Source organism: Ictalurus punctatus, chromosome 2 (genome assembly GCF_001660625.3).
Source record: "Ictalurus punctatus breed USDA103 chromosome 2, Coco_2.0, whole genome shotgun sequence".
Lineage (NCBI taxonomy): Eukaryota > Metazoa > Chordata > Actinopteri > Siluriformes > Ictaluridae > Ictalurus > Ictalurus punctatus.
Window position 1 is genome coordinate 18054823 of NC_030417.2, and position 13831 is coordinate 18068653.

General features: G+C 36.8%; 1 protein-coding gene across 1 annotated transcript; it reads right to left on the bottom strand.

Moving 5' to 3' along the window:
• Nucleotides 1–442: 442 nt before the first annotated feature.
• ube2d2l (ubiquitin-conjugating enzyme E2D 2 (UBC4/5 homolog, yeast), like) lies at nucleotides 443–12756 on the bottom strand. The gene is made up of 7 exons (XM_017489794.3): nucleotides 12389–12756; nucleotides 4961–5024; nucleotides 4640–4671; nucleotides 4463–4540; nucleotides 2664–2769; nucleotides 2397–2490; nucleotides 443–1318 (listed from the first exon to the last, which is right to left on the bottom strand). The coding sequence occupies exons 1-7, from the start codon at nucleotides 12410–12412 to the stop codon at nucleotides 1273–1275; spliced, it is 444 nt and encodes a 147-aa protein (XP_017345283.1). The 5' UTR covers nucleotides 12413–12756; the 3' UTR covers nucleotides 443–1272.
• Nucleotides 12757–13831: the final 1075 nt, after the last annotated feature.

Genomic DNA, 13831 nt, shown 5'->3' on the forward strand with positions numbered 1-13831 from the left:
CTACAACTGAGAACAGGATCTTGTTTCACAGACGTTCCACAACCTTAACTGTAACGACTGTATAATCAGATAAAAATGAGAACGTCACTCATTAATAAATTAATTGGCAAATTGCTGTGTGTGTGTGAGAGAGAGGAATAACACTTCAGGTCATGCTGTTATGGGAAAATAATTCACTTCGAGGTGGTAATAGTAACCCCAGTTCTTGGCGGTGGACCTGAAATGTGCTATTCCATAGATACGTAAATACTTTTAAAATGTTTTGTGGGCATTAACGTGAGTGAATATTTTCCCCACTGTTATTTCCCTTTAACGTACACTTTGTTAAAATGAAAATTTCAATAAATTCATTAGGATACTCTGAATTCAATTGATTTCTACTTCTGCCTAAAGGAAAAGTTATAATAATGTAAGACATGCAGCACACACCGCCAAACGCTGATACATGTGACCAACTTTATTGAAAACCAAAAATGGACAGCTAGTAGAGCTATTAGTTGACCGTTCATCCAATGAGAGCTTTGAATCAGTGCAACAAGCGAACAGTGTAGTTGGAAGAGAGATGAACTAATAGCTCTGTCTAAAAACAAAAACAAAACAAAAAAGACAAAATCAAAAATTCAGGAGTAACAAAAATCAAGTCCTCTGACTCCTCATACAGGTGGACACGCGTGTTTAACACTGGCGGTGTTTTCAGCACGCCGCCGAATCGCAGTTAACATGCAGAAAGAAGGTTTCGTATTCATCTTAACTGTTCACGTAATCGTATCTGGACTAGTTATATACTCGCAGACTGTAATCGCTATCATAAAAGCTTATGAAACAAAAAAACAAAACAAAATGAAGGCCAATGCAACAGATCGCTCATGAAGGCCCAATTATGGATTTATGTCTTTATTTCTTCTCAATAGCACCTCCAACGTGTGGCGTAAGTTAATAAAGCGCTCTTTTTTTTGTTTTCTTTAAATCTGTGGCTGGAGTCCTTGACATGCTTCAGAGTTCAGCCTGGAATTGTTAAATTTTTTTTAATGGGGAATAAAAAGTGACGTGTTTGCTGTTGCAGCATGTGGGAATTTTGAAAAGGGCAACGAAACAAGTGGACAAAAAAAAAATTATTTGTTTTGAGAGACAGAAGGAAGTGCCAATTCACTGAAAGAGAAGGAGAGAAGGGGGAAGGGGAAAAGAAAAAGAAAAAAAAAATGAATGGGAGCCAGTTGTAGAACTTTCTTCCAGCTATAATGCAGATTTGTTGGGGCGATGTTTGTTCGGGTATCACATGGCGTACTTTTGGGTCCATTCCCGAGCTATTCTGTTGTACCTGCAAGAGGAGAGAGGGAGCGAGCGAGAGAGAGAGATAGATATTAGAACTGGCACACAGGATGGCTAATATAATGTTTTTTAATATCACATGCTGGGTTAGCACAGATCCTGCCAAACTGTGCTGCAGTCACACACTGCACTGCAAAATCGTCAAGGTCAAACGGCACAGCGCTATTTAATACTACAGCCAACAATCCAGCTCCATCTACCAAATATTTTCAACATATAAAATGTGAGGAACGTCGTCATCATACACTAATTGTACACAAGCCCAAATTTACAAAAAAAACTAAACGGTAACTCCAGTAAAAGGAAAAAAGTCAGTAACTCGAGATCTACCAATTAGATGAGTAGATTAGTTACCTATATCAGAAAATTCCGCAGTGTTTAATTCCGCTTACACCACAGCAATGTGCCAACAATTGTATTTAAACAACAAACAAACAAAAAAAAAAAAAAACACATCACACACTGTACTTATTCATCACTTCTCGTTGTACCAGTTATAAACATTCGACCTCTTTTTTTCCCCCTCCGTCTTGAATTGAATGTTTTCTCAGTAAAATCATTCAGCTGTACTGAAGCCTTTCCCACAGCAAAAAAAAACGCATGTTACAAAGCGCCGACACTGGAGACGCCTTCCTTCCATCAAGATTAAACAAACAAAGCTTTAAAATGTCAGCGTTTATACACTGGTAAACAACAAATCTTTGATCTGTATTATAAGACTTCGATTATGTGCCGCGTCCAGCATACAACTCCTTGTGCAAGTGGTTACTACAGAAACGATAATGTATGAATAGCACGCTAATATAAGCCTGCAATTTGCAGCTTCACTACTGTCAGAGAAAATTAACCAACACCTTCTGACCAGTCAAAATCGAGAATTCAACAGCACTGAGGTGTAAAAGCGTGTAAAAATGCATGACAGTACACCTTGTACATCTAGCATACGGAGAATAAAGTGTGCATGGTCATGATGCTTGTGATGAACACGTATTGCCTTTAATAGTTTGTTAAATGGAAAAATGTGATTCAAATTGGATTACGTTCGGTGCAAACTACTCGATACTTACTTTTCATTGTCTGTTTTATATATGCGCGCTATCTCTGGCACTAGCGGGTCGTCTGGGTTTGGATCACATAACAGAGAGCAGATGGACAAGAGAACTGCAACAAAGGGGAGAAGAAGAAAAAAAATAAAATACTCCTCACATGTATGCAAAGCTTTTTATTATACCAGAACGGAAACGTGAGAAGAAGAAACCAAATCATGTACATGAAGAATTATACTGTGTATACATGCAACAAAGTCGTGTGGTATGAAATGTCATTCTCCTCACCTTTAGAAATAGTTAATGCTGGTGACCACTGCGATCTTAGAATATCCAAACAGATGCTGCCATTACTGTTAATATTTGGGTGATAAATTCTTGTGGTGAATGCAACCTGCATGGACAACATGGAGGGGGAGATCACATGACCATCAATACAGGCAGAAATAAAAAATACCAAATGCCTCAATTAATTTCATATAGACACATTCAGCAGAACAGTGTCAGCAACGTTAGGGATCTGACTACAAAGTTGGACCTTGGCTGTTGTGGACTGTGACGTAAACTCAGCCTAGGGGCAGGGCTCGTTCGTGTTTTTACTCCTATCCTGTCAAAACACATCTCAGAGACCTCCAGTCTAGTTTTAGAGTTCAGGTATTGATGGGAAGTTGAACACTAGACTAGAAATTACAAAATGAAAAAGTTCCCATAGCAGTTTTCTGGCATCGATGTAGACACCCTGCTTGCATTCCATTACAAAGAACCTCATTCTTAACAGGAAAAAAAGAAGAAGAAGAAAAAAAAAAAAAAAAAAAAAAAAAAAAAAAAAAAAAAAAGGTAGCAAACATTTAGCTAGTATATTTCGTAAAAATATGTATTTTTTCAATATTTTTCTTTGACTAGTTTCTGCATCTTTTATCTCCATCATATCTTCAACATTTTTCATGCTGGATACCAACGGATTTGTGCGTAAACCATTCGTACGTGCGTTCAAGCAAGAAATTCGGTATTCATGAAAACCCTGCGAATTCAAGAAAAATGTTCGCATTTTACTTGTGCGCCTGGTTGTGTGTAAATCTTTTGTGCATAAGACGACGAACTAATGTAAACCTCGACCTGAGCAACATCAAATCATATAATTCACATGGATTACTGAAGGGTCCACTGTCATTACACAGGTCGAGAGCGGTCTCTAGAGGCGAAATAAAAAACCATCACTGACTAATTCTGTTCTGATATTTGAAGTGTTTTTTTTATTATTATTATTTAATTTTGGAACTGTCTCTATTTTTATAAGCTATTGGGAGTGTTACTTGGTTCACGTTGGATGTGTATCTTTTATTTACTTTAATATTTATTAATAGTTGTTATTATATATTAATATTTATTTAATACAGTAAAAGTCATTTTCATGGTACAGTCAGTACTGTTTATTTTTGTAATAACGTTCAGCGATATTTTACTTTGAGTGTTATGTTTTCATTCGGTATAAATGTTTTAAAAAACTATCGGCTGATTATGCGGTTATCGGCAGGTACTGCCCAACTTAATTATCGGCATCGATAAAATCCACCAACAGTCAACTTCTACTTTGCGCTTCACAGGAGTTCAACAATGTCGTACGAGAACGAAGAACAAAGAAAATCGGCCTTTTCTGAAACTTGTCAAATCTGTACAATTTTTTGCTTGGTTGTGGCTTACACGAATGTTTACACACAACTTTACATTTTAAAAGGTGAATAAATCAAGCCCAATGTGTTTCTGATATTTTAGTATGCTCCTTTGAGCCGTAATTATTTTATTATTAAAGTGTTACATTTGTTCTACTACCATTTCTTACTGCAGTCTTAAACCCCCCCCCCCCCCCCCCCCCGCCGCCCCCCCAAAAAAAAAACACTGTATCAGTAAACTCACTGGTGTTTAGTTTGAATGTGGTGTATGCTTGTGGTCACTGTTGTTTACAAAAAAAAATTCTTATGAAGACTGATGTGTGGAATTCGGTGGTGAAGTTCCGAATATAAATAACACGACAGAAAAGACGTGGAGGTTAATCCCAGCACACTAAGCTTTGCGTGTTGTGGACGTACCTTAGGGGGTTTGAATGGGTAATCTGTAGGGAAATGAATGGTCAAGAAAAACACGCCACCCTGGTATGGACTGTCGTTCTGCCAAACACACACACACGTTTACAATTGTACTCATTCACGTATGTAAATGAGAAATACTTTGCATTAAAGGGATAGGTGGGTGATTTGCATACTTACAGGTCCCATAATGGTGGCTTGCCAATGAAACACTGTAAGCACACACGCACACAGTGTTAGTACCAATATGGTGTAAAGATCGAGACAGATCAGATAGACGAGAGTTAAAGTCACAGTTGTATCGCCCACAGCATCATGATTACATTAGTCATTTCCAGATGTTTGACTGCTATATCACATCTGCAGTATTTACGACATCAGGACCTGAACAGCCGAATCGGGTCGTTCAGAACCGGACTGGTGTCTGTATGTGCTTTTTTTTTTTTATAAACGTGACCTCGCGGGAGTCGGTAGAGTTAGAATGAAGGGAGTGGAACTCACAGTCGTCACCCACCGGCCCTGCGGAACACTGTGCTGGAGGATCCCGGCCCAGATCGGTCAGCTCCTATACACGAACACAGAGAAAGAGAGGAGTGATTAGATGCAACACCAAGGGATTTTACATACATTTTAAACCATAAATGACAGATAAAACACTTAAGGTGGTGCTGTTTTAGGAAAACAATCCACGCCTTCTGACCAATCAGAATTGAGAATTCAAGTACTTGTCCAAATGTTGGTTCGAGCTGAGTCCTTAAATATTTTTAATTTATCAATGGGCAGAAACGCACGTTTCTGACACGTTACTACATTAAACCAGAGCACTCGTCTACGGGCACGCCCGTGTTAAGAGTTAATTACTTTTGAGGCACGATTACGAGTGGAGTTCTACCGTGCAGGTGTGTGCGAGAGCATGTAGACACGTTCGGCGCTTCCCAGAAGCTACCGCAACCGTTTCTGAGAAAGCGCGCAGAAGGTGACGACACCCTGCTCAGTGCTCGGTTATTATTGGTGAGAAAAAAGAAAGGCGCAGGAAGAGGATGCGACTGTGTGGTTGAAATGGTTTAAACACAAAACAAAACATTAATTTCCTCTGCAAATAACATTACAAAGATGAAATCCTACCAAGGTGTTAATGAATACAGCAACAGCGTGGGTGGAGGGGAAAAAAAGACAAACAAACAAAGAAACAAACAAAAAAAAAAAAAAACAGGGGCAAAACATGTGTGCTTTATCATAAGCCCTTGGTGTTTAAAGATCTATAACTTAAACCATATGAACAAATCATATTCTACATACACAATATCACAGACATATAAAAGCATCCGTATAGGTGGTGTGACTGTATTTGTATTTAACTTCTTGTGTGCCTAGTGTAGGGCTCGTCAACTGGTGGACTGCAGAATGGGGAATGAAATATAAACACTAGGCTTTTGAGATGCCTGGTCCTACAACATGCCATCGTCCTAACATGCCCCATAACTATCGCCAACTGACGCTAGTATCGCCTGTGGCTTTGAAGGGGGAAAATAAAGTGGTGTGGCCAGATAAACATTCATATTATTATTATTATTATTATTATTATTATTATTATTATTATTATTATTATTATTATTATCAATAACATCATATTCTCAAGTTTTATTAAATCACTCAGACAAAGTTATTCCACGTTCTATAAATACCTGCTCAGAGAGCTCATTGCATTAATACTTTTATCCAGCGATGTTTAATTTAGGGAAATAAACAGCGTAATGTTCACACCAGAGCATGTGAACGAAGCGGAGATCGCTGTGCTGTTCACGCTACACGACTTGCTCTCTTGTAATCGGGAGACACAAAGTCATTCTGGTGTTCACACTACGGCCACAAGGGGTCATCTGACAACGACTGTCACCCGGCGACGCTATCTGGTTTCCAAACTACGTTTGGTCACGAAAACACACGTGAGAAGTGACACGGTAATATGACGCGAAAACCACACCGAACAGGAGTTGTTTATTTGAAGATGGACGCAAGACAGAAACAAGTAGTGCGAGCTGTTCACGTGATGATTTGTACTGAATGAACCCCAAAAGAAAGTGGGTGAAAGAATGGACTAGCACAGGCGGACAGCAGGGATTGTGCACGCTACAGAGAGAGTTGAAGGTGAGTAAAAAGGTGATGCGGGTTTCCCTTCCTCATGGTGACATCTCCCCATGACTTGCTCTCTCATTGGCTGTAGCTCGTCACGGCAATCACTGCCAGTGACGACACTTTTCACAGCACAGGATGTGGAGTCGCCCGACAGCTCCAGATATTTAGCATGCCAAATATCTGTCGGCAATGTGTCGTTCAGTAGTTCACACATAACGATCCTTAAAAAATAATGCATAAATACTTATAATATAAACTAATATACAACTTTACATTATTTTTAATCGATGCACAAAAAGCACTGAATTAAACTACAGTTCTGAATGAATAATTAAAACTCACTTTCACTGCACCTTATGGTTTCTGTTACTCGCTGCCTTTAGACATATTATTTTGGATATAAATTTAAGTTTGTGCTCGTGCATATCACTGCCGTACTTCGGCGCCACGCAAACTCTGCTTTATAAAAGTTTGATCTTCTCCACACAACTTTAGTATTTACTCTCCGATGCGTTTTTCGGAACAGAAGTAACAGTGAGTAAACGTGCACGGTGCCACGCACAGACCAGCTAATCAATAATGTGATTCATTGACAACGATTTTCATAATTGATTAGTTGTTGCAGCTCTAGTGTGCGAGTTAGTGTTTGGCAGAATTGAGAGCTGTCAGCCAATAAGACACGAGTATTTCCACGTTTTCCTGTAAACCTTATCTGATTGGTCTTGGCTCCATTCACTGAAAATCATTATCTGCTGTCTTCTTTCACTGATGTTCAGTTACATAGTGACAAACTGCTCCAAGTGGAGAATTATTCAGGACTAAAGAAAAGAATCTCTTTCTCCCCCAGACCAAGTCACGCCCCCAGTATTGACAGTCATCTAGGTAGCCCCTTGGTAAACGTATATGAAAGTCAATAACTCAAAAAGTATATTTGACATTCGTTATTTTATTTCCGGCAACACTTTTGCTTTTTTCTCAAAGCAGTATACCAATGTGCATTCTGGGTCGAGTGAGCGGCGCTGAGCTTAATCTTAGGAAAGACGTTCTCCGCTCCGGTGGAATCATCAGCGCTCACACGCGCTCTTTCAAACGCTGCTTTATAGTCTTTGAGAAATGTTGTTAAAAGTAAATACACCATCCAGATATTGATGGAAAATTTACATATAATAAGTGCCAGGTGCTCAAGTGTCTAGAGAAAGATTTCCTATACAAGAGTTAAAGGGAAAAAAAGTGCAATATTCCTCAGACTGACCCTGAAACAGCTCAGGAATATAGGACAGCCTTAACGGAGGTGGCTATTTTTAAGGATGCGTAGTTCGGATGGGGTACGGAGAGGAGAAAACCGCCCAGTCAGCACTTGAGTGAAAACTATGTTTCCAAGATATTACTATTATAATATCTACTTAAAAATAAATATGGAACCAAGGAGGATAAATGAAACCAGGGGTTTAAATTCAAAAAAGTCTTGGCTGAAGAACCTCAAATGGACATGATGAATTTTCTTGCCATTCTGGTTTCTCCTTAGTATTTAATGTCAAGCTTATAAATCCACCGGCAATCCAATTTGCGTGTTGTTACACGAAATCAGGGTCACTGGAAGTTGTTAACGAACTAGCGTAAGCAGACGGTCTAGGAAACGTGCGCATTGTTCTTGCTGAACTCTTAAGATAGCACAGAACGTCAGTATAGCGAAAATAAATGAATAAATAAATAAAAGACTAAAATCACTTCAACGTGATATCAAAACTAAAATCTGAGCCCATATGGTTAGAGTGTTATTTGTAAAATAAAAGAATAAAACTAGAGGAGACTGTGTCCAAGATGGAGGGACAATGAGTGTGTTGAGCGTTATAAAAACACTGACATTCCTGTGATAATCTCTCATCTTCATAAAACATTATGTAATGAATAACACATGACAGACCATGCTGTTAAACCGCTGGGGGATTTGAGCACAGACTGGAGTGCGTTATTCCCCGGGTTGGGAGAGTTACTTTAAAAATGTACTCCGTTACAGTTACAAATTACTTCATAAAAAATGTAATCAGTAACGTAATCCAAGTATCACACTATGAACGTAATGTAATCTGATTACTTTTGGATTACTTCAAGGTCACATATGTAAATAAAGTCAGGAGAAAAACAAGATGATCTAAAATGCTTTTATTAAGAGCTCATTTTAAGATTAAAACATGTTCAATGTTTGGATTTGTTTTAAACACATAAATAAATAATCACTGGCCTGGACGTGGGTAACATTACATTAGCTAGGGTGACCAAATTCTGATTTTCCAAAAAGAGGAAATCTTTTTTTAGCATTCAAAACAGTGTTAGTATACACTGGAAAAAAGACACACTATTGCCATCACACACACATTTTTTATTTATATATTTATATATATATATATATATATATATATATATATATATATATATATATATATATATATATATATATATATAAATATATATATGTGTGTGTGTAAAAAATCATTGGTTTCATTTTTTCCTACACTCTTTTGAATGTCCATGGAATAAAATAAAATATTAGATGCCACGAGTGTACCTTCTACCATCATTTACACATTTGAATGACCATGTAATACAAAGCAATGTGAAAACATGAAACTAAAAAGGACCTTATATGGTCATGGGCATTGTTTCGACTCTGGACAGCTTCGTTTGCTGCTATTGTCAAGCAACTGTTTGACGCCGTACACAACAGCGCTTCACCTTCGCTGAGCATAGGCCAACGGTTGAGATGCAGGAATCTGGCCAATAGTTGTGGCAAACCTTTTATAAATCAACCAATTGGTATGCGAGGAGGCGGGAATTACAGACAGGGGTTAAAGCAATGCACATATGCGCATACATGATGCAGTATTAGACCATAAGAACATCATAATGAAACTAAAGCCGATTCCTGGACGTTTCCTCCAATTTAGAAATCCCGGCCAGATGATTTTTTAAGGTCTGAAAAAGAGGACATGTCCAGGAAAAAGAGGACGTATGGACACCCTAACAAAAGCATTTCAATTTGTGTTCATTTCTCCCGAATTAACTTTGCGCAAAATTTATTTACGCATGCATCAGGAGGTTGCTCATGTGAGTCACGACTGGCGAGAGAGAACCAGAACTATAACCAAGCAGCTGTCTATGATGTGTCAAAAGATTAATTTGTTTGGTTTTAAAGGGGAAAAAAATTCATCTTGTTAGTATTCCCATTTTTATTTTTTTCACAAAATGTACCTGTAATCTGATCACTTTGTTTTTTGATGTAACTGTAACGAATTACAGTTACCAGTTTTTTGTATCCGATTACATAACGCTATCACATGTATTCTGTTACTCCCCCAAACTTGGTTATTCCACTTATACCACAGCAATTTGCCAATGATTAATGCTTAATTTTTTCATGTACAAAACATCGGGCTCTTGCCCAATCGATTCGAGCATTCAACCATGCTGTTGTACAAGACAAAAATAAACTAAGGTTCCTTACTACTGTAAAACGTAATGAAACGTACATCTTTCTCAGAGATCCCGTAATCATCCACGTGCATGAACACATCCACATTGTAACCGCAACCGCACTTCTACTTCCGGCCCGACCACTATAACGGCAACAGCGCCGATTTACACCCGGTGTTCATCAAATATGTACAAACAAGAAGCCGTGTTTAGTAAGCTGGAGAAAGGCATCAGATTGTATGCTTTATCGTATAAAAACAGCTATGAAGGCAAGAAAATTCCAGTTAATAGAAATGAACACTCAAGCTAACTTCAGCCCAACACTGACTTTATTGTTAGACAGGAAAAAATACAAAAACCAAGAAATAAACTGGAGACAATATTCAAGCTATTTCAAAAAGCAAATACATCATATAATTAAATACGGTGCATCGGATATCGGAGGGAAACATATCGATTTTGCATCCTGTAATAAATGGCAAAGACTGGAACTGAATCTGGAAACGATCCATTTCTGTTTACATATAAACAGGGTTTTTTTTTGTGTTAGGATTGATGTTTTTATATTTACACTTTATTATAGCTATAATGTAAGTGATGTGTGAAAAGCTTTTAACTGTGAAAAAAAAGTATCAGTATTGGCTAATAATCAAGGTTTCAGTATTATTAGATTTTATCCTCAATTTGGTTTAGTTTCTTTTCTTATTAGATTTACTATTAAATAGCTTGATAAACTACATTGCCAAACACATGCTGCAACATCGTAATGAGCAAGATGGGTGTGATCATGAGTTTATGATGGAATTCTCAAAACAGTGAACTTCATGGTCAATGCTATAGACTGAACTGACACGACTACTGTGTCTATATTGACTGATCTAAAACAAACAAAAAGAAGTGAAGTGACATTTGTATTTATTGTTGACAGCGTGTGGTCATGTTGAGCTGAACTCTGGGTTCGAGACGCCTTTCCTAGGAATTCCCAGTTGAGGGGATGAGAACACTGGTTTCTTGCAGTTGAAGTTTAGCTTTAGGATATTACGTTATATTACAGTTTGTTTTTTTCTCCTAACACTTCCTAAGAGAGCACCATCACTTTAAATAGTGTTTTCTCAAATCCTTAAAATGAACTTTTCAGATCCAAGATCCCTAAAATGTGATAGAGAGGCTGTTCCAAAAACTCACGAATACAACTAGAAACCTAACAAGCACTAATTATCTTATTTTCCCTGTTTCCTAGCTGATATGCATAATATTACTAATCTGAACATGAGAAAACTCTCAGACAGTAGCTCGATACATTTTATACACCAACCTATCCATCTGATCAACTCTACAAGTATTGGCACCCTAGCCACCAGTCTCTCTCTGGTGAGAACTATTTTAAACTTTCAGACTGGCTTTGTCAAGCCAACATCAACGTTTCTCGTGATGAACTTTATCTGGTATTATATTATATTGAGTAACTTGTTAAAGAATATGAACTAAAATGTATGTATAAAAGTATTTAAAATTTTTTAAAACTGATGAATAACTGCAACCAGCCTTAAAAAAAAAAAAAAAAAAAAAAAAGCTATTTAGCCAACACTAAAATACTTGAAAGTCATTTAATTCCTTATAAAAATAAATAACTTTTTTTTTTAAATGAAGCAACAGAACAATCAATTATTTGGCAACCATAATAAAACTATTATTAATATTATTTATTAAGATTAAACTTCACAAACAAGACAATGTTTCTAATAACAAAGTAATTTAACAATAATAAACATTAGAAAAAATTGATTAAAAATGTATAAAATTCAATTAACTGTTATATATTATATATTTTATATATATTATATTATATATATATTTATATTATATATATTATATATATATATATATATATATATATATATATTATATTATATTATATAATATATATAATATATATATATATATATATATATATATATATATATATATATATATATATATATATATATAAAATAAACACACACACCGCTTTGGAAACCAGCTAATAAAACAGTTCACTGTGAAAATTAAGTAGCTGGATTTTATTAGGGTTTTTTGTTCAGGTTTGAACAGAAATTATATCAAAAGTATGCTGAATAAAGTGCTGTACAAGTTTTATATCTGAATTTGAATCTAACTGTCTGATAACTAACATGCTAAGACACGGCAGGCTAATCGTGTTAAGATAACTAGCTAAGATTAGTAAGTGAAGCAGGTTTGTTAGCTAACGTAGACAATGTCACCAATCGGTCACTAGTCGTTGACACTAGTTCAAATAGAAACAAGTAAAATGAAACAAATTACCTTGTGAATTCGTTTCAACGCCATTCTGTCTCTGTGGTTGGAAAAAACAGAAGAGATTTAGCCGGTTAGCTAAATTCGGTGTCTGTGCTAGCTTAGCCTAGCTTTGTGCTTGCTAGCACAGCAATGCGGAGGCAAGTATGCTAAAGCTAAGCTAATCGATGAATGTTATTGGTAACGCCAATCCTACTAAACTAGCTTGATGGCGTTAAATCTGTTGAACCTAAGTGCTTCACTTTTTAAAAATCTACTCTTAATTAAATGTATTAAACCGTCCAAACAACAGGAAAAAATGTAATCCTAAAAAAGCCCCGCCGTGTCTGTGTGTATCCTCTCTACGCTGTCTTTGCACAAAATGTCTTCTTCTCTTAGCGGAACCAGACGCGTTATTTTGTTCCCAACTACATTCCGTCACACCCCGAATAGTAGTATTGGATTGGGTACAATCCGGAGAGATGCACAAACCTGACCAATCAGCGGGTGTCTTGTTGGTGTAACCCGCTGTTAGGAGGTGGGATTGAAATGAAATACGGGTGGGAAATAAAACAATGCGAACCATACACACCCAAGCAACAGGGTCCCGAACAGCGCCTACCTGCTGCTAACTGCTGCAAGATCAGCCGCATAACTTTGAAGGAGAAAGAAATAATTAAATAAAAAAAATAAACCTTTTGTGACCTCTGAGGTCACATTTTACGACATTTCCCACACAATTTATGAGCTATTTAATAACTCAATTTCACTGTTTTTAGATGTCATTTTAGGTAAAAACATAAAATAAAATTAATCTTTGTAAAATAATACACACATAGTATATATGCATTAGTAGAGTAATACATATTACACAGATTACACCTCCAAGATGATAATAATAGAACAATATGTCAAGAATAAACCACTCATTGGTGTAATATTATAGGAAAACAATCAAGGAGTTGTTGTCGCCACTTGAAGTTGATTATTTTCCTAAAACAGCACATCCCAAAATGTTTTATCCCCCTTAGACCACTGCACTTTGTCAGTTTCATCCATTTTGCCAGTTTACAGTTACATTTAATGCTGTGGAACATAAATGAAACAAGTTAGTCCCCGTTATCACTTACGTTATAGCAGCTATAAACAGTCATTTCCTCACAGCCTTTTATTTTTGTCTCACATGGCAAAAAATTATATTTTTCATATTAAAACACAAAGCCGTCAGTCCTGAAGCCTTTCTCGTTGCGGAAAACTTTACCATTGGTTGTTGCAAAGCTCTGACACTGGAGACTCCTTCCATAACGCTTCACCATATCAATGATTATGTGTTTTTCTTTGTTAAATAACAGCACAAATCTGCCCATTCCTAAAGATTATGTGGATAAAAGAAGGAGTGCATTTCCTTGTGTTGTTGAGGAAAAATGAATCAACACAAATTGAAATGAAACCTTGTATTGTTGCCCTTTTATC

Bases quoted from the DNA above. Each gene is read 5' to 3' on its own strand.
- ube2d2l (XM_017489794.3), bottom strand. From the start codon at position 12,412: ATGGCGTTGAAACGAATTCACAAG. The intron at 4,541-4,639 runs GTAAGTATGCAA...TGTGTTTGGCAG, and splicing joins AAGCCACCATTATGGGACCT to AACGACAGTCCATACCAGGG. The intron at 1,319-2,396 runs GTAAGTATCGAG...CTCCTCTTGCAG, and splicing joins TATAAAACAGACAATGAAAA to GTACAACAGAATAGCTCGGG.